The sequence below is a fragment of the Calypte anna genome, chromosome 1, assembly GCF_003957555.1.
Source record: "Calypte anna isolate BGI_N300 chromosome 1, bCalAnn1_v1.p, whole genome shotgun sequence".
Lineage (NCBI taxonomy): Eukaryota > Metazoa > Chordata > Aves > Apodiformes > Trochilidae > Calypte > Calypte anna.
The window spans coordinates 137,860,083-137,881,407 of record NC_044244.1 but is presented as its reverse complement, the minus strand read 5'-3'; the positions used below and the strand labels follow the sequence as shown (position 1 = coordinate 137,881,407).

The 21,325-nt window shown below is 39.2% G+C and overlaps 1 protein-coding gene across 1 annotated transcript; it reads right to left on the bottom strand.

Annotated features, from left to right (window-relative positions):
* Positions 1 to 363: 363 nt before the first annotated feature.
* Positions 364 to 21,061, bottom strand: SLC5A7 (solute carrier family 5 member 7). Its single transcript, XM_008496367.2, has 8 exons — positions 20,884 to 21,061; positions 13,269 to 13,382; positions 10,691 to 10,846; positions 8,360 to 8,508; positions 5,277 to 5,420; positions 3,205 to 3,358; positions 2,157 to 2,374; positions 364 to 987 (listed from the first exon to the last, which is right to left on the bottom strand). The coding sequence occupies exons 1-8, from the start codon at positions 21,059 to 21,061 to the stop codon at positions 364 to 366; spliced, it is 1,737 nt and encodes a 578-aa protein (XP_008494589.1).
* Positions 21,062 to 21,325: the final 264 nt, after the last annotated feature.

Here is a 21,325-nt window from a genome sequence, read left to right as displayed (position 1 = left end):
ATTTCAGAGTGACTGTATTATAATCTCTTCATACAATGTCCTAGCTAGGTAACGGTTGCACTTCTTTTGCTACATATATTTTCATTTATAAATATTTTTTTACTTACACAGAATATAGTTCTGGGTGGAAAAGAATGGGATCTGAGTGTGTCTTTTGGAAAACACTCTATGGTCTAATCCAATGTCTATGATAATACAGAAAAGAGCACCTCCCATGGGATGCTGCTGCTCTGAGAAACAACTTAAAGACTTGTGCAGTGGCATTTCATTCCCAACTCTTGCTTTGCTTCTGATAAAATGACTCTTCCTATTCTTTGCAGAATACCCTGCTTCACACTGCTTTTCCTGTGGCTACCAGTTTCTTTAATTATCTTCAGCATGGGACAGGTCTGCAGTGGAATCAACGTAGTTGAAGGCTTCCTTGTTTGTGAAAGTTGAGCTCAAGCTCAGACTGCGTCGTGGATTCACGGGTGCAAGTTCGTTTAATACAATATTGTCACTTTTTACAAGAGTTGCTTTGTCCATGTGTTCTCTACTGTACCTGGCAACAACAGCATCAAGGAAGTCCAGCTTGGGTGGCAAAGTCCCACTCTCGAATAAGTACTTGGCTAAGTAGGAGACTATAATGTTAGTAAAGAAGGAGGTAAGCATAGCAAGTGTTTTAAATGGGAATCGCTGGACATAGATATTATTCTCATCTTGGTACCAGCCAGGATAGTAGATCAAGGGCTGAAGGTAGAGGTATGGTTCTCCTCCTGTTATTCTGAGGACAAGGCCAAATAAGTATCCTGCAATGGCACCGTAGGTGTTGGTTCCTTTAATGAACAACACACACAGGAGCTGAGGGAATATGATGATATAAACAAGGTCAGAGCTGAGATACCACAGGCCATACACTGAGGAAGCCAGCAGTGCCATGGCTGTCGCTGATGCTCCAAACACAAAAACAGTGATTCTCATGACCCACACGATCTCCCTGTCTGAAGCCTGCAAAAAAAAAAAAAAAAAAAAAGGCAATGTTAGGTGGTGTTTTTTCATGGCAAGGAGTGTGCCTACATTTATGAGCATGGCCCATGTAAGATACAGGTCCAAAGGAGGGCAACCAGGCTGGTGAAGGGACTTGAGCACAGACCCTATGAGGAGAGGCTGAGGGAGCTGGGGCTGTTCAGTCTGGAGAAGAGGAGGCTCAGGGGAGACCTCATCACTCTCTACAACTCCCTGAAAGGAGGGGGTAGCCAGGTGGGGGTTGGTCTCTTTTGCCAAATGACTTTCAACAAGACAAGAGGGCAAGGTCTTAAGTTGTGCCAGGGGAAGTTTAGGTTAGATATTAGAAAGAATTTCTTTATGGAGAGGGTGATCAGACATTGGAACGGGCTGCCCAGGGAAGTAGTGGATTCTCCGTCCCTGGAGATATTTAGAAAGAGACTGGATGTGGCACTCAGTGCCATAGTCTAGCAACCGCAACAGTGGTTCAGGGGTTGGACTCGATGATCTATGAGGTCCCTTCCAACCCAGCCAGTTCTATGATTCTATGATTCTATACCACATTGTAAAAGGAAATTTTGCACAACACATTCAATAATATTTACAAACCAATAGCTCTATCTCAAGGACAGATTAAGAAAAACAAACAGGGTCATGGTTGCCATTACTAAAGTTGCTAATCTTTGAGCATAAGGAAAAGTTTGATAATACGTCAAAAAACAGCAGCAGAGTATTAGAAATAACTTAAACATAAGCACAGTATGGGTCAACCAGAAAAAATTGTCAAAGTCAGAATTTTGCCATTTGCTAAAAGCTCCAACTTGGTAGCCCATTCTGCTGTCAAATGATTTTTTGATATATCACTTTTTTATAAATGTGTCTCATTTTGTTATAGATTTAAGTAAAACTTATGGTTCAGCAGTAATTAGGAGCTGTTGGGATAAACTGCAGTGCCATTAGAACTCTTGCAAGCTGCCTCCTCTGCGCTAGCTTTTTCACTCATCAGTCACAACCATAAATATTTTTATGACTTTCCGTTTATTGTCAGGAATGAAATGCTATACTTTTTCTACTCATAGGCAAGAATGTGAAAGAGGTGTTTCATTATGAAATTACAGTCTATGCATTTCCTAGTTAAGGTCTAAATGCAAAAATGAAAAATACAGTCTCACGTTTTGCCGAAAGGAAAGCTGGTAAATGTTCCGAGCAAACATTGAGCTTGCTGATAAAATGGAAGAGTCAGCTGAGGACATCACAGCAGCAGAGACAGCTCCGAGGCCAAAGAATGAGATGTAGACTGGGCAAAGGTACTGGAGCACGATTGGCAAAATCATATCTGCTTCTTTTCTAGCCATGGGGTCAGTGGCACCATAGGCAGTCTCATTCCAGGCTGCAATATGGACACGGATACGTTATTTGTAACAAAAGTATTCATCAATTACAGCATCCCTTGACTTCATGTGCAGTGAGTTATTCATAGTGACACCATTTTCATTCACATTCAATGACCAAACTCTTGTTAGGGATAAACTCATGGCATTCCAGAGAGGCAGTGTCCCTCTGGTTTCTGGTAGGCATATTTACATCTGCTGATCAGCCTTCCTTCTCTCTATGCTAAGTCTGATCACAGCCTCTGATTATCTGGTAGGAGTTTTAATTTTAAACTTTTGCATCACTCGTAAATGTAATTTTCCTCAACAAAACAACTCTGGGATTCATGTTTGTTTCTCTCTTGGATTACAGGCTCAGTGCTCAAAGCTAGGTGTTAAACATCTCTAATAAACATTTCTAACAGTTTATCTACATGGTCAATGTGACAGGATCACTCGCACAATGGAAAGAGCTTTACAAGGATGTTTTGGTCAAGACAAGAAATTCTTGTTAAATTACTATAATCCATATGTGGCTATTTTGCAGTTATTACTGTCATGACCATATAAAAGTACCATAATTTAGCTCTAACATTAAACTGAAATATTAAATCTGCAAATACCTACAACATGCAAAATGAGTAAATCTCAGCCACCGAAGCAGGCACATAATTTTCCTGGGTGAAACATTCTATAATACTACTTTTCAGTTTAGTTTCCTGCTGAAAAAAGCAATAAGTTGATTAAGGAAGTCACCTGGCTAGCTTACATCTAATTTAAGCTTTGCAGACTTTTCACAGTTATTGTTCTACTCGTTTTCCAGTTGTCCTATCAATTTTTAATCACTTACCTGTAGATGCTCCAATTGCACCAATGAGTATTGCAGGAAGAGCCATCACAAGACAGCCAAAAGCAGCCAGAATTGACAGAACTTGAGCGTATGTGGCAGAAGAGGAGGAAAGAACTCGCTGGAAATACGCTTGCCATGGGATTCCTCCTAATGTCTGCAAACACAGTGGACAGCATCTCATCACTGGGAGACAACTCTGTTTTTTTGGTTTGTTTTTTTTTTTGCTGTTGCCATATAGAGAGCATGTAGAAGCATCACTTAAATGCCACATCATTGCTCTTTCATTTAGTTATTGAATGTCAGTCAGTGAGTAATAGCTGTAGCTTTCATTCTCATCAGTCATGTTAAACATTTGTGAGTCCACTTAAATCCCACTCCTTTAGACAAGTTCTTTCTTTGTCCAATTGACAACAACACTTTGCACTTACATAGCCTCTGTAACCCCTGTGTATTGTGAGCTGCTTAAATACTTCATAAAGCCTTAGGAAAGGTTATGTAATCTTATCGTCATATTTCATATTTGGACCATTTGGCCTCTCCATGCCAAAACTGGATTAGACTCTGGTAAGATTTAATAGCAAGATTTTATCTTCTTTTATGAATGCCTGTGGCCATCAAAACAACGCAATGCATTCTGCATACATTGAACTCAAGAATCTGAAAAATTATTCCCCCACTCTCTTAAGCAAATACGATACATTAAGAAATTAAAGACAAAGAAATTAAGAAATTAAAGACAAAGTATTAAAACAAAGGTTTCTTTTATAATGGCAATCTTTTTTTCTTTTTCTTTTTTTTTTTTTTTTTCCTTTTTTTCCAGTATGTAACAGTGAAGATTCCGATTAGACTTAAAATGATGTCTGTAAAATGCAACACAAAAGAGCATTATCAGAGACTAAAAAGCCAAACACTAACAGTTCTGTCTTGAGAGCAGGATTTAAATTGCCTCCACTAAGTAAAAAAGACTGAACAGCATAGAAAGGAAACAAAGCAAATTGCTCACAAAATTTGGACAACCCAGTTCTGCACACTAAATAAGGCAGGAGGCATTTGGAGCAAGTAGTGTGTATACAGGTGTTCCATACATCTTTCATGCACACATAGGGACCAAGTGAATGTTTCAAAAGCAGCTCTGATTTTGATTTGCTATTTATGACTGTTTTCCCTTGCAGCCTTAACAATGTTCTTTTAACAAAGTTTTCCAAGCCTGTGTAAATTCCTTGAGCTTTAATGAAATGAACAAGATGAAAAGAAAATGTGTCACAATTTGGCAAGATCAGAGATTTGCTTTGGTCATCAGCAGAAATGAAACCGTCAGGATTAGAACACAGGATACAGTCAGTTGAGCTAGTGTCACGGTTTGGTTTTCTGGGAATCGCTAAAATATTTCAGCTGGATAAACCAGTATATTGTAATGGCTCAATTACCAGAATACTCTGAAGATTTCTGATTGAGATTATTAAAAAAAAAATCAAAGGAATCCCAAAGTACAACATGATAATGAAAACAGTGTAGAGTTGCTCAGAGACACTGAGAATGGAAAATGTTCGCATGTGTTGTTGGATCTTCTAATGGAAAGTACTTAATAACCACCAATCCCACGTGTAATACATGGGTATTAAATAATGAAACCCCTCAGTTCATTCTGGCATGTGTGCACATATGAATTCATCCATCCATCTCTGCGAAGCTTTTTCTACGTCACCTTCACCTAAGGCATATTTAATCATTTGTGTAACGTATTTATGGGCTCTGAAATATATAAATTCCTCTGCCAAGAATGACATCAGTTATGTATCAGCCGCATACTTTTAATTAACTTTAGGGTAAGTCAATTCTTTCAGCCTGATGATATTTAAATTGCATTCCTGGCAATACTGACTTTGACAGCTGTGCTACAATATCCTACGGATATTTCACTGAAATCACTCAAATATTAAGCAGGAGTCAAGAGAGTAAAAATTTTCAGATTGCTGGAAACTCTTAACTAGACTGTCTATTATTTTCAGTTGTCACAGTGACATAGTGTGAGAGCTTAAATGCTTCTTTCCTTCATACAAGACACCACTTACCAGTAAAAGGAAATTGTCCAGCCATGTGTAAACGTCAAGTGAGTTGATGGAGCCAAGCCAAGGTGCCTGGTGCACCTGGTGCACAGCTGTGATCCCGATGTCTGTCACTGCAGGGTGGGACATGGCAAAAGGTACGCTGATCCACTGCAACCAGAGAGTAAGGAGGCATTGTAAACATGTCAAATTTTAACAGTAATGCTGATCTGGTTTTCTTCTTCTTGAATGCAATAGAGGAAGAGTCAAGCTGCTGAGCTGATTTGCAGAAAAGTCCAGTTACGTGCTGGTGGAAAACCTCTGAAATCCAGAGGGCTCGGTAGTGGGTAGCTTACCTTTGTTCTGGGGAATGAGTATGAGCAGAGAATTAATCACTGTAAATCACAAAATACGCAGGAAAATCACATTTATATACCTTCTTTTTGTTTTCCTTCTACTCCATATATATTATTTACACCCTTTTCTGGGACACATCATAGGGAAACACCTATATATAAAATTATGTGCAATAGCATCAGGATTTGCAAGTATCACAAACATGCCTGAAAGCTTGGGAATCCATTTTTAAATGAACACAAAGTTCTATTGTGACAAGAGAGGGACGCTGTTGATGAATCTCCATCTCTCTTGCTCCAGAACACTCAGTAACCAAGTGTTATGGCCCTTTTCTACCTTGAGGGCAATTTCACTATGGGCTCTTGAGTATTTTCAGTCTCTCAATTGAGAAACCCTTCCCTGAGACAGTTTTGACCAGAAGGTTAATATCTTTTATAACCTGAATTGTTGTACCAACTCGTTTTGCAATGGCATCAATCACTCTCTGTGAGAACCTCAGTAGCTCCTACTGAGATGAAAACCAGTTTTCCTAGCCAGAGTGGAAAATCTGTTGTTTTGAATGGAGGACAAATAAAACCAAGGCTAGCAGAAGTAAAGCCGTAACTGGGACTTTATGTTGGGACTTGGAGCTTGAGAGTGGAAGTAAGAGGTAGCTAGAAGGCCCTGGACCCATACAATTGGAAAACAGAAGAAAAAAAAATAAAAGGAGTTCTACATGGTGGCATAATAATACAGCTGACATGAGGAGTCCATAAATGGTGTGGATACAGTGCGGGATCAGGGAAAGGCTCACTGAGCAAGATAAAGATCTGAAAATTGCAGATGTGGGTACAGGACAGTGAGAAGGTACTGGAGAAAAACTAGGAGTAAGGAGAAAACCAGGGAAGTATGTGGAGTTGTATGGGTTGAGATTATCGAAGGCTAAGGAAGAATCTGTGGCTCAATCAAAGAACCAGGGTAGGGAAGAGAAGTGATTACAACCATTTCCTCTTGAGTAAGGAGCAGGAGAAGAACAAATATCAGAGGAATGAGCAGTAAAGCTCTGTCTGAGTGGGAATTAAAACTGCTCAAAGAGAGGAAGCTGAAATACCCAACCCTGTAACACCTTCTATTATGACACCTACAGTGAAAGTGACCCATTCATCTAAAACCACCTCACCTGCAGCATGACCATTTGACCAGAGAGCATCGCTATCTGAGGCTTCCAGCTCCACTGCTGACTCTCAAGGTTACAAATAGGGATTATTCAACATGACATTATTGCTGTTGATTTTAAATTAGATGTTACATAAAAAACCCAACCCGAATTTAACCTCTACCACCTCTTAAATTTAGGGATCCAATCATTTAGAAGAGTGCTATATAACCTTCGTTTACTTTTCCTTCCCTGTCAGGTTCATCCTGCCTTTAATACTGGATCACATGTTGTTGTTCCCACAGGACTGGAGTCTTCAGCAGTGCATGAGTTGTTCTTATTGGAAAAGCATTACTGTATTTTGAATTATCTACAATTTGGGGTTTTGTTTTGTTTTGTTTTGTTTTTTTTTTGTAATGCACACCATCTGTAGAAACTGAAGGGTTCACAAATATTCACATGCATCTTAAGGAAGGAGACAGTATTTTCCCCACTGTCCAGGTGAAGAACTAAGGTATGAGAGAAGATCTGGAGTAACTTGTCATTTGAGGTGGCCAGCTGGAACTTAGATGTGCTTTTTCAGGGTATTTAGCACCATTCCCATGAAGTCACTTACAATGGGGAATGCTTAGCACTTCTGCAAATAAGGCTTTAGGCTCCATGGTAGGATACCATAGAGCAAGGACACACACAGGGCTGGTTAGCAACCACCTGTGTGAACTCTGGCTGAAGCAATTTCCCCAGAGCTGCACAAAACTCTGATGAAAGCAGAGAAACAAGTTTGGGTCCCCAAGGTGCCATTCAATTCCTTCACCTTGAGCCACCCCATTTATTTCATCCTGTCTCAGTTCTCTGGACACCTGTGACTATCTATTACTGCCACTGGCAAACAAAGACTGCAGCTTCTTTGATTACACCCCTGTGATCTGAGCCCTGATGCATTGATGTCTTTCAGAATAAGGCTGAAAAAACAGCAGTAAATAAAAGTCTGCCCACTTGTATATCATGGATAGATGATGAAAAGATATTCATATCACCATATTCAAACAGCAAGGTCACTTGGTGAGACTTCCCATACTACGGTCTCCAAGGACAAGGGGAGGGAAATGATGGAAAACTCAAGAAGGTGACTTAAAGCAGGAGGTTAACTAAGCTATGTGACAATGTGACAGCTACAGGACAGAGAAGCAAGACAGTGTCTGCAGGTCCAATGCCAGTGTTTCTGGACTGCTACTGACTGCTTCCTGTGTCTGATGTGTGCTTCAATTGCCTGTGCCCCAGTTCCATGGATAGTGAGGGAAGGAGTCAGGTCCGGTTCCATCCCAAGTTACATGTGTACCTTGCAGGAAAATTACAAGAGAGTTTATGCTATCAGAGTGCTTGGAAAAGAAACCAAAGGTCTGGGTCCCTTGGTCAACCCTGTTGTAAAAGCAGGGGCTATACATTGATGTAAACACAGAGTCTTCTAAAGTCAGGGCTCTGTGACTGGAGTTATTCCTTCGCCACACTTTCAGTAAAGACATAGTTCCAAAACCTAAGGTGGGCAATAGGTATCAGTGGTAATCACAATGCTCAGGGCAAAATCCTCAGCAAAGAAGGGAAAAAAAGCCGAACTTACCAGTCCCAGGAAGATGCAGAAGAGCTGAACTACATCGGTGTAGGCTACAGAATAAAGCCCACCCACAAGTGTGTACATAGTTGCAATCAGAGCAGAAACAATGACTGAAATGTTGACATTAATGTCAATGATCACACTTATAGTGGCACCTGTGGGGAAAAAACAAAGCACCTTGTGTTAGTGTCTTTCATTGTATTTCTGATGAGAAGGCTCACATTTGTTAATTTACATATACAGCTGCTGGTCTGACACTTATCAACAAGTGGAAGGATAGTCCTTCCCCTATCTTCTGCACATCCCTTTTGCAACTTTGAAGGAGTGGGAAAAGGAAGGGTTCTGTTGGTCTCAAGTTTAGTATCTGTTGTTTTATATGCTCTTATGAAATGCAGGAGGGAAGGGCACCAACATTCTTGGCTTGGATTCCTTAAGCTGTGGAAGGACCACACTCTTCTGTTTTGCCTGGGGAAAAGCAGCCACACACAAATAGCTGAAGCCTCCCTGAGTGAGTTGCAGCTGCATGGGAACAAATGTGTCATTAGCAAAGGCTGAGCCTTGGGGAGGTCAGATGCAACACCCTTTTTTATCTCACTCAGTCTCTGAGCTAGGCCCCTTCGACCAAGGAAGGAATGGTGGAGAAGGCATCAGCTACAGAGACAATTGTCCACTGACTGTTCTGAAGTGCCCTAGAATTGTTTACACAGGACAAAGGTGGGTTTCTCTGCAAACTGGAGAATCCACCCTCCATTGTTGACCCAGAAACCAAGAATTTTTCCAAGCACAATCAAGCAGATTTCATTTGGAGAAAAAACCCCACAACGTTGAGCTGATCAGTCAATTTCCATCAAATAGCTCACAGAATCACAGTATCTGAGACTGAGAGTCATCTCTAGAGATTATGTAGTCCAAATCCCTACTCAAGATGACACTGCTGCTTCTCCATAAATCTAGGCTGACTCCTCCTAATCCCCTTCTTAACCTTAATTTTTTTGGGAGCAGTTTCCAGTAAAAGAGCATTTGCTCCATCACCTTCCCAGGGACTCGGGTGAAGATGAGCAGCCTTTAGAAGGAAAACTTTCCCTCCAACAGCCCAGCCAAGTAAGAAATCATGAGGAAGATCGAGAAGTGAAGAGATGGATTACATATTCATCAGGGAGGAGAGGTGTGCAAACCAGGAGGTAAAATATAACCAGGTTCAGAACAGTTAAAATCAAAGCCCTCAGTGATCTTTATTGTCATCAACAGTCTTTAATTGTCAGCTGCTAATACAAACCTATCAGAAAGGTATTCACATAATTCGCTTTGAAATATCACAGATTAGCTTGTCCTCAATCAAAAAAAAGTATATTCCAAATACTCAGTGCTCTTCAAGTTATTCAGTTCCTATCACCTCAGCGTGTAGTTTGTTCTGAGCCCTTTAAGGGTTTTGTGGTGAAATTGTGGTAAACAAGCTCCCCATTGCTTTGCAGTTCATCAGAGCACAGTTGGAGAGTACCTTCAGAGTTTGTTTTCTGTTTAAAATAGCTTGTGCTAGAAAGCATTACCACATACATGTGCACTATGAGTATGATTAGCCTGTAAAAGTCAACTACTGGTGCTTCAACTCGAGGGCTTTCTCAGTCCTTGAAGGGATTGCTAAATGCAGGCCTGAAATATAATTAAAAACCCTGGAAACTGATTTTTTTTTCAGGACTGGAAGAGTCGTTGGGTGATTTTCTATTCAGTCATAGTTCCATTAATTCTCTGAATCCTTTCTTGAATCCTAAGGATTTTCTTCGTTTTGTTAAGTAGAAAACCATTTAGAATTGAATAAATACTTCAATTTATTGATCAGCACCTGTTTTGCTCCTATTATTTGTGTAACAGAAAGGTCTGCATATATAGATCTCCTATATGCAAAGGACTGGTTTGTTTAGGTGCACTGATAATAATGTTTCATATCTTTGAGGGAAATTTTGCCTTGCTTCTGTGATCACAGTGGTACACAAGAGAAGTGCTGGCTTAGTCTGGACATCAAATGGACACTTGGAATCACTGATGTCACCTTCACAGGTCAAGGAAATTTGTTGCTAAACCTTTTCATGCTTTTGAGCAGGGACAACTCAAAGGTACCTGAAAATGGATTGATATCTTGAGTGTGTTTACATGACCAAAATAATTAATAAGGTACCATTACCAGCTTTAATTCCTAGTTAGCATGGGTCTGAGAAATGTAAGTCTCGGAATGATTTGACCAGGATAGTTACCATCTGCAGCCAGTAATTCAATGTGTTTCTGATTTTCGTACTCCTTTCCAACTGTGATAAATTAATGTATATACTGCTTATTCCTTACCTAAGGCAGAGAAGATGGCAGCAGCCCAGAACATTTCTCCCATTAAAGCTGGAATAAACAGCAGCCCTCCCATCCTTTTTCCATAAAGCTGCTGAAATGGGTCTAGCATTGTCACATAGCCTTTGGATCGCATGGGTTTTGCAAAGAAAAGGCCACCTAAAAAGAAAAGTTGCATTAGACACCAGCTTCTGTGGAGAAATGCATTGATTGTCAGTTAAAGGTACAAAAATATAAGTGTTACTGTTTTGGTTTTGTTTCCTTAAAGAAAAAAAGTGCAGTTAAAATATCCTCTAAGAACTCAAATACTTTCTGCAAAAAAACAAGGGCGTATCTCAGGAAAGATAAAAGGTACCATCTATGGAAACCTGTGTAGATGTGGCCTGCATTGTGGCTATAATTAAGTAGATATTTGCCTCTGCTTAAATGCAATGTATAATGTACAATAGGAAAATTACTCAGTTAGCAATAAAATCTACTGTATGGTATTTGGTGACTGTTAGGTTCTGCATGACAAGGTAAGTAATGTATTCATTGTGCTGTACACAAGATTTTCCAAATTTCTATGTATTATCTTATATCACTTATATTCATATATTCATAAATCACTTATATTTCTTCATTTCATTAAGTTCCCTGATCAGAAGGTACTGACTTACCAATCACAGTTTATTTATAATGCCCATCTTAATGCTGTCTTTAGGCAGGTTGTTTGGATGCTGAAACCCTTCAGCATTTTTTTTTCTGCTCTTGGATTGGTCATGGATCCTAATCCTATTCTACCTATTATGTCATAAATTCAACAGACAGTTAGAAGAAAAGAAGACTCACTCGTATTGTAATCTATTGGAATGTTCAAACATCTATAAAAGGAAATAAAGGATATTCTAACTTTTAAATACAAATTCCTTGAAAACTCATTGGTGTGAAGCACAGCACTGAGCTAACAAGGAGATTATATCAACCTTAAATCTGGCTTGTATTTTAAATTTTGAATTAATTTCTTTAGAAGGACAATCAGGTCCTTCACCAAACATGCATGTACAGATCACACCTATAGAAATGTTTCTCTCTCTGTGCTGTGAAGAGTACTATGTTAACACATGATACGGACTTCTTTTCTCTGCAGTGGCCATTATAATTTCTAAAGAATTCATGAATGCATGAATTCAAAAAAAGATTGGATCAATCAAAAGAGTTGGAAATTAGGGGAGAGGCTAACTCAAACAATTTGGACTGTTATGAATTTGTGTGAAATCCATAGAGGCTGAGTCAGAAAGATGCTTGTGACTACCCTCCTATTGACTGTTTTATGACATTAATAAAGCCATGGACCATGACCTCATAATGACATCAACTGATGTCCAGGCAGACATCTACTGCTACTTTTTTCCTTACAGGAAATAGAGGTGCTCTCAGGGATGGGAATTACTACTGGAACTGGAACTGGCCTGCATGTTCCAGAGAGGAGCACCTAGCATGGGGATGTTTTGTATTCTGGGGAGAGAGGTGAACAAGAATGGACCACGGGAAAGCATTCCATGGGAAAAGAAGAGTCAGGAGGGAAACCAAGTTGTATGGGAAGAAATAAAAGAGGCAAGAAGACCTGGATAAGCAACCAGAGGGAAAAAAAGAGAACAGACTAGGTGGGAGGACCACAAGAAAAGACTTAGAATAGATTGAGAGGTCAATTATTATTAGGAAGGCTGATACATCAGTCACATTAATGTAAGATGAAAAACACAGTGTCTTTTTTGTTGCCTCAGATCTGTTCACAAACTGTCAGGAAGCAGTTGGCAATTTTATGGTATATTCATAACAGCTCACAGGGGAATGCTTTGTTGTAACTGCTCCACATCCCTGAGACATGGTAAGAAATTTTTCTTTTTCTATCATTTTAAAGAAAAGTAAGAAGTTCTGAGACTACATTTCAGGAATTGGAGGCCACAGCATTAAAAATCAGAATGCTGTCTGTATTTTACACTCTGACTCTGAGTACAGCAGGATAGTGAATATGCATTTTGACATGTGATTTGGAATTTTGTACCACATTTAAGAGAATACTTGCTCCAATTTTAAGGAAAGGTTCTACTACAGACTTCCTACAAAAAATAAGACAAGTTACTTAGACTCTTCGGAAAGATCTTCCAGGTATAAACACTTCTGTAATATGAAAGGTTATTTGCCATTCTTGAATTCCAAGATATATACGGGGCCTGAGACTATCGTGTTTCAGATCACATAGACACTTAGAGAAAACCTGAATATATAAAACTTAGTATATTTTTTAAAAAAATAATAATCCCACAACAAAACCTTTCTTATTGTGACCTCCATAGATCACTATGGTTGTAATAATCAAATAGGTCCTGCAGAGGCATTAAGAAGGCTTAAGATATTAAACTATTAAAAGTGATTTTCTGTTTGGTTTTTAATAGCCAAAGCTAACAGCAAAAGGGATCCAGTTTACCTCAGGATAATATTATTCTTTTATAAGACAGTAGTTGTTTCATTTCAGAGGACTGACTTGTCATCAGAACTGATTAAAATAAAAAAACATTATCTTTAATTCTTTGCTTACCTAAAACCAGACTAAGGGAATATCCAATAGGTGCCTGAGCCCAAGCTAGACCATAGCCTGGGACATACACGGCTTCTGCTGTCCCATTGATGTAACCTCCTCCAACCCATGTGGCTGAAAGACAGGAGTTGAAAAAGTCTTTAAAGTACACAAAGAAAGAAAACTTCCTATACTGTAGAATGCAAATATCATCACAAAACACTGGTATTTTATACTGTACAAGCACCAGACATGGCATCCTTCTCTAACAGTCTTAAGTAAAGAAATTTAGAATCTATTCATATAAAAAAAGAAAGTCAGAGGGACTGAGACAAACAATGTCTTAAAAACAAAAGTCTAAGCTTCTGTATAGTCAGTGAAGACGTGAGGGCTGAGTCCCTCACTACCTAATTACAACAAACAAAGCACATCACCTCATTAACCAGTATAATTTTCTTTGCATTAGTCCAAATGAAGGAGGGAGGTACGGGGGGATCTCAAGAATAACAAAAACCATACAATGATAAAGTCATCCCACTTAAATTGAACAAGAGTTCAAATGAATGCATTTATTAGGGCCTTCAAAAAAAAAAAGGCCCTTAGAACATTGCTAAATTTTAAATTGTGGCTATTCAAAGCACATTTAGTCAACTCTGATGTCCCCAAAGGCTTTTTCCATATAGGGCTGTGGCAGTTTTGTGTTTCCGTTAGATTTCTAAACTTTGGCTAATTTCTTTTTCTGCTTCCTGAATATATATTGCACAAGTGAATTGCACTGTCTACAATATTACTGATTTTAACTCTCTTAAAAAACACCAATACTTTTAATACAAGAACCTCAGACCCTTTGTGGATTGATTCTCTGGTTTGAAGAGAAGTTTCTACATTTGAGAACTTGGGACTTATAGCATGTATGATAGAAAATCTCCAAAAAAGAAACTGTAATTTCATCTGCAAAAAAAATTGTAACAAATTATACAATAAAAGTTCATCCCTTCCTGCTTGCAGATTCCATGGTCTTGATCTTCTATAATGGCTAATGAGTAAGTTTTATGAATCTGAGTCTAATTTCAACAAGGACAGGCATTTCATTACAAGCACCATATTTTTTAATGCTATTTTGATTTGTCTCAGAAGCCTTTGCCTTCTTGTATTAGAGTATTTTGGGCTTTCTGTGTAAAAATTCATAATTGTAAGAAATTTATTTTCCTAAAGCATTCTTGAGAATTTTTCCAGCAGCCACCATCACACAAGAAAATTTGTTTCTGTTTAAGACAAAAAATTGGAGATAAACACAAATGAAGAAAAAATAATTAAAATTCCTAGAGAAATTAAATAAAAATCAAATGACCATGCTTTCCCATCTGTGATATCTCTCAATAATAATAACCAGAGGTTATTTTTTTAAGATAGATCTGTAATTACACGATAGATTTAGAATCAAAAATCTCTTGCAATCAGAGCACTACAATTGTCCCCCTTTCATCATTCTGAAGCCCAAAAATGGACCATTCGTTTGCTGAAGATAGTATAATGGGCTTGTATGAGGGATGTGCATACAGAGAAAGTCTGCAACAAAAGAAGTGATCCAAGAAACTCTGTTATTAGTAGTTTTTAGGTATTTAGATCCATTGATTGCTTCAGAGACAAGACAAGAAGCAAACGATGCCCTGGTAGGACCACATGGAGAAGTTGGGTGAACACCGATCCTTGATGGGAAGAGCACAGATACAGAATCTACATTAAAAAGTTGTCAGAAATTAGGGATTTTGTGCCTCTTGACAGCATGAATTAATGTAAGTGGCAATATGATACTTTGGTTACCAGAGTCCTAGAATCAGAATGGCTTGGGTTGAAAGGCACCTCAAAGATCATGTAGTTCCCACATCCCTGCATGGGCAGGGACACCTCCTGTTAGATCAGAATGGCCAAATTCCTTCCTAACCTGGTCTTGAACACTTCCAGGGAGGGGGGAACTGTGCCAGTGTCTCATCATCTTCACACTAAAGAATTTCTTCCTAATGTCCAACCTAAATCTACCCTCTTCCAGTTTAAAGCCATTATCCCTTGTCCTGTCACTACACACCCTTGTGAAAAGTCCCTCCCTTTCCTGTGGTCTCTCTTTATATAGTGGAAGGCCACTATAAGTTCTCCTCAGAGCCTTCTCTCCAGGCTGAACCCAGCTCTCTCAGCCTGTCCTTATAGGAGAGGTGCTCCAGCCCTCTGATCATCTTTGTGGCCGTCCTCTGGACTTGCCCCAGTAGCTCCATGTTTTTTCTGTGGCGGGGACTCCAGAACTGGACACATTACTCTCTGTGGGGTCCTATGAGGGTGAAGCAGAGGTGCATGCTGGCCACATTTGTTTTGATGCAGCCCAGGATGCATCTGACTTCTTGGGCTGCAAGCACATGCTGCCAATACATGTTGAGCTTCTTATCAACCAACACCCCCACAACCTTTTCCTCAGGGGTGGCCTCAATCCATTCTCCACCCATCTTGTGTTTATGCTTGGGATTGCCTTGACCCAGGTGCAGGACCTTGCACGTGGCCTTGCTGAACTTCACGAGGTTCACACAACCCCACCTCTCAAGCCTACCAAAATCCCTCTGGATTGCATCCCTTCTCTCCAGCATGTCCACCACACCACTCAGCTTGGTGTCATCAGGAAAGGTGCTGAGTGTGCATTCAATCCCACTGTCCATGTCCCAGCAAAGATGTTAAACAATATTGGTATGATAATGGACCCCTGAGGGATATCTCCAACCAGACATTGAAGTACTGACTGCTGTGTCCATGACTACCTGTGAATTGCATGAGGTTTAACAAGGCCAAATGCCAGGTCTTGCACCTGGGTTATAACAACCCCATGGTAAGCTACAGACATGGGGAAGTGTGGTTATAGAGCTGTAAGTTGGAAAGGGACTTGGGGGTATTGGTTGACAATCGACTTAATATTAGTCAGCAGTGTGTGCAGGTGGCCAAGAAGGCCAGTGGCATCCTGGCTTGTGTTAGGAACACTGTGGCCAGCAGGAACAGGGAGGTGATCATCTCTCTGTACTCAGCTCTGGTGAGGCTGCATCTTGAGTCCTGTGTTCAGTTCTGGGCTCCTCACTACAGGAGGGACACAAGTGCTGGAGTGTGTCCAGAGAAGGGCAACAAAGCTCATAGAGGGCCTGGAGCACACACAAGTCCTGTGAGGAGGAGCTGAGGGAGCTGGGGGTGTTTGGTCTGGAGAAGAGGAGGCTGAGAGGAGACCTCATCACTCTCTTCAGCCACCTCAAGGGAGGTTGGAGTGAGGAGGGAAACAGCCTCTTCTCCTTAGGGAACTGTGATAGGACCAGAGGGAATGGATGGAAGCTGCACCAGGGGGGGGTTAGGCTGGATGTTAGGAAATATTTTTTCACTGAGAGGGTTGTCAGGCATTGGAATGGCCTGGCCAGGGCAGTGGTGGAGTCACCATCCCTGGAGGTGTTTAAAAGGTGTTTGCCTGGTCCTTAAGGATATGGTTTAGTAGTTGATTGTGGTGTTGGTCAAATGTTGGACTGGATGATCTTGGAGGTCTCTTCCAACTTAAACCTTCTGTGATTCTGTGGTTCTGTTTCTGCCTGTTATGTCTCGAGGGGCGTAGCCTTATGGAATAGGTTATAAAGACCTGAATGCAATAACAAAAGTAAATATTTAAAAAGGGAATTCTTATTTGCCTCCTTCGCTGGGAAAGGCGTGAGCTTGACAATACCCATTTCCAGATGGGGAGTAATATCCCATAGTCAAGGAGAGATGTCCAGCATTGCTGCAGTTGTGGTGCAAAGAGACTGATGGCCAGCATCGATTTGGTTGGGGTTGCTACTGAGGTATTAAGTGTTCTCTGAGGGGCACTTGAATGCTATGTCTACCTCCCTTATTTTCTCCTGGAGAGAAACAGGTCACTTCCCTTCCATTTGATGTTGCATGGCCAAACTCCCTCCCCAGGCTGGGGACAGAGACAGTGTCCTACAGACAGGTATCTGCTGGGCAGGGTGTCATGGGGGACCGAACACAGATTTGCAATTTTATTCCTCAATTTCTGGAATAGGCATTGAAAAATAGCTGCTGAATAAGTCTTCTGTGCACGTGACTGTTCAGGATCATCTGCCAAGTAACCCAGAGCTCTGGAAAGGTGATATATATGGCTTTTTTTTGACGGGGTGGATGGGTAGTCAGCACATACATTGACATCAGTAAACACATTAGAAAAGAAATAATGGAATATGATAGGATGGGATTTCAACCTTAGATATTAATTTTCTGATCCTCAGTTTGCTAAGCCACAATTTAAAGTTAGTTTAATACCATTTCAGGTTATATTATTATTATTTTCTAAATCAGGTAAAGGAATATAAAATGTAACAGTCTGTGGAAATACTCCCATGAGGTAATCTATTTTAATCCTTTCTTTTCTTGCTGTCTGAAGGACCAAAAAAATCAGCAAATACTAATACTGATCTAAAATATGCACCCTAAAAATGATCAGACAAATATTGAGGACATGGAGAGCAATTCTGCCCCTGCTTCATATGAGGAACACAAAAATTAATCTCAGAGTTCTTCTTACATGCTAATATACATTAGAATATCAGATCTTTTTGGCACTTCTTTGTGAGTAATCCCTTGTCTCACCATTCAAATTATTGCATCAACACATCAAGTTCTGTAAAATGAAAGTCCTGACCTAAGGATTACAAAACCAGAATCTTGTAATATGTTTTATTGTTTGCTGGCTTTTTTTTTTCCTTGTGGGAAGCTGCATAGCTCCATTCAACTAAAATTTAAAAATGGCATCAATAGACTATTATCTTTTGGGTCAGGTTTGCAAGCATTTGATGATACAATCTCAAACATTTCCTTTGGGGTTTAAACTCAAGCATCGAAATCAAAATGGACTCAAGTTTGTAGCAGACAACACTTCTTAAGAATTTCACCCACAAATTAAGGAATTTTCTTATTTAATGAGACACTTTAACCATACTGTGTAAAAAGAATACAGCAATTAAAAGCGTGTCAGCTATGGTACAATGTTATCCCATTTTAATATGAGTTGCTGTGCTCCATCCCCAATACAAGCTTCTCACTCTTTCTATTTTGATAATTGCAGGCACACTCAGACTTCAACAGGCTTTGTGTTTAGGCATTTTGGCAGCTCACTGATAAAGCTGCTTCTTCAGGATCACAGTATACATCCAAATACATCCACTGCCATTATTCATTGGTAACACATTTGCCTTAAGGCTTTTAAATGCCATTTAGAAAATGAACTATATTTACACAGGAATCTTGACTCCACCACTATGAGATCACAATGCTTATGCTCAAGATTTGATTTTAAATTTATAGTATGAGTTCTGTCATCCTTCCCAATAAAGAGCATCTGAATCTGCTACTGTTTTTTTATTTTTCTTTTCTTTTTAGCCAGTATTGATGGAAGAAGGCAGTGTTTATCTCGGGCAAGAAAGACGGAATTAGGCCTTATCCCATAACCCAAAGTACTTAACGTCCATAGTAACAACAACTTTTCTGGAGATCTTTAACATTTTCTTGTGTTTTTCTTTTGTGGAAAAAATTCCTTTCTATGCTTTGCTTTTTAATTCATACTTAAACAATTAAAGCTGTAAAATATAAAGACTATGTTGGAATAGACATGTGTCTCTGGCTGCACAGTTATGAGGTGCAAAATCTTCATCTATCATTTTTTAAGAGGCAAATATGTCCTTGAATAATGTGACCATTTAGTAAAAATTAGTGTGATTTTTGATCAGCTTACTTTCATTATTATTGTATTATGTCTTTACAAACTAAGTATCCCAATCACCTTTGTCAAGACAAACTAACTCCCAATTCAGTAGACTTGTGCCCACATCTTACTTTGTCTGACAGGCATTATTCTCCAAAGCAGAAAGTGTGATTTTCTTGCCACCTCAAGCTTTAATTGCCGTATTTATGGAAGGCAGAGGTGAGAAAATATGTGAGCCATGATATAAAATCCATGAGTGTTTTAGCTGAGCAAAGGCTTAAGGCTCAGCTCGATGCTCTACCGCAGAGACAATATACCACGCCATCTCTAGAGCTTGCATGAAAAATGGGATAAGCATACATGGGTGTGAATTGTTCTGGTTATACAAATTGCCTACAATATAGGAAGCCCCAGTTCAAGTCATCTCCACTTCAGCTGATATGAAAAATATTCCTGCAATACAGGATAAAAGAGACCAGAATCTCTGCCTTCTCCCACGACCAAAGGCGTTTGTCGTGACTGCTTGCGCAGGGAGTGTCTTTTTTGATCTCCACTGCCCCAGTCAAATGATTATATTTATGTGGCAAGCAATATCTCTGCAAAATATTTTGGTTTCAGGGCACTTGAAAATATTTCATTTAGCAGAAACCAGTCAAACCAGCTCTTGTAATGAGCACAATCTTGTCATATCTAATGCTTCAGTAGCCAATGGATACATGATACAGTAAATTATAGCAAAGTGTGAAAATTAGAACATCTGCTTGTATTCAAATGTCACTGATTTTGCAAATATTTTTTAATCTATTTTCAAATTTTTTGTCTTTCAGTGAGCAAAATTCCCCTGTAAGGGGATGGGAACATCTCTTGATTAAAGAACACAGAATTTTGGTCCAAGTTTTTATGTGTCTTTTCCTTATATATAATTGTGAAACCAAAATCAAGAAAAACAGTAAAGCATAAATATAAGATGACAAATCCAATTTGATAACTGAAAGGCCTTTGTCTGAATAGGATTTAGACTGAATTAAAAGAAAATTAAAATGAAGCATGCTTAAAAATTAAATTTCTTAAATAAAAATTATGGGCCAGTTCACTCTTCTTATAATGTACTTATTACTTATCTCATACGTTATCCCATACGTTAACTTTATCCCCTATGTTAACTTTAAAACTTGTGAGCTTGGACTGTACTGTGAATATCTTGTTCATCCAGATAAGACACCTAATTTTTCATCTCTGGGAGCTTACAAAATTAATGAAGAACTCTTCATTCACCTAGATTTTTCCAACTGATATTAGTATTCACAGCAATTTGCTAATTTGTGAAACTGTTACAAAAGAAGCTAAAAGAATCTACAAAGTAAGTTTGCTGAAATCAGTGAAATTCCAAGCTTGGATTTATGCCATTTTTCTTTTAGAAGCTTATTCTGTATTGATGCTATATTCCTTCCCACATCTTTTTGCATATAAACTTTGTCTTGCTCAGATCTAACAAAAATAACTCCCCAATTTGGGTGATTTTAACAATAACAACAGTTATTTTAAAAATGAATTTCTTATTAGCCTTTATAAATTTTGTCCTTCTATCCCAAACATATCTGATATACAGATGAGTATTAAAGAATTTAATACAGAATATAATATATTCCTCCAGCATGATTTCAGGATTTAAAGATATATATTTGCTGTTTTTATGTAGCTGCTACATCTGGCAATCCGATAAGCAATGTTAGCAACAATTAGAAAAGAAATATACGTATTTTCTCCATTTTGCATTATTCATCATGCAGACTACACTGCTTCATTCAGATGGAAAACTGACAAGTTTTATGTTGATTAGGAAAAAAAAAAAAGGTGCATTTTACATACCAGTCATTGTAAATCCACCAACTAGCAAGCCAATGTCTCTCCCACCGACTATAATAGCTTCGCTGCGATCCCCTTCGCTGCTGGTATTCTTGGTTTTCCAAGCAGCCCATATCCCCACTGCCAGGATAGCCAGGTAGAACACAATTATGGCCACCAGCCCCTCCACATGGAAAGCCATGTTGAAGTCCCGACGGTTTCCTTGGTCGCTACTTCATTAAGACCTCTGGAGAGAATATAACAGTAAAGTCTGCTCTTAACACACCTCGTAAGATGCTTTTTAGAATCAAAGAAAACTCAGATAGCAGTTAAAGAGACTATTCTGGTGAATTTATGAAACGAGGGTTTCTGATGCAATTTAAATAAAGTTTATATGCCAATTAAAGTGCCTGTGGAGCAACAACCAAGGATTGCAACCTGTGATTACAATGGGAAATGAAAGCTA

Bases quoted from the DNA above. Each gene is read 5' to 3' on its own strand.
- SLC5A7 (XM_008496367.2), bottom strand. From the start codon at position 21,061: ATGGCTTTCCATGTGGAGGGGCTGGTGGCCATAATTGTGTTCTACCTG. The intron at 3,359-5,276 runs GTAAGTGGTGTC...CTGTGTTTGCAG, and splicing joins TGGACAATTTCCTTTTACTG to ACATTAGGAGGAATCCCATG. The intron at 2,375-3,204 runs GTAAGTGATTAA...TCCATATTGCAG, and splicing joins TGCAATTGGAGCATCTACAG to CCTGGAATGAGACTGCCTAT.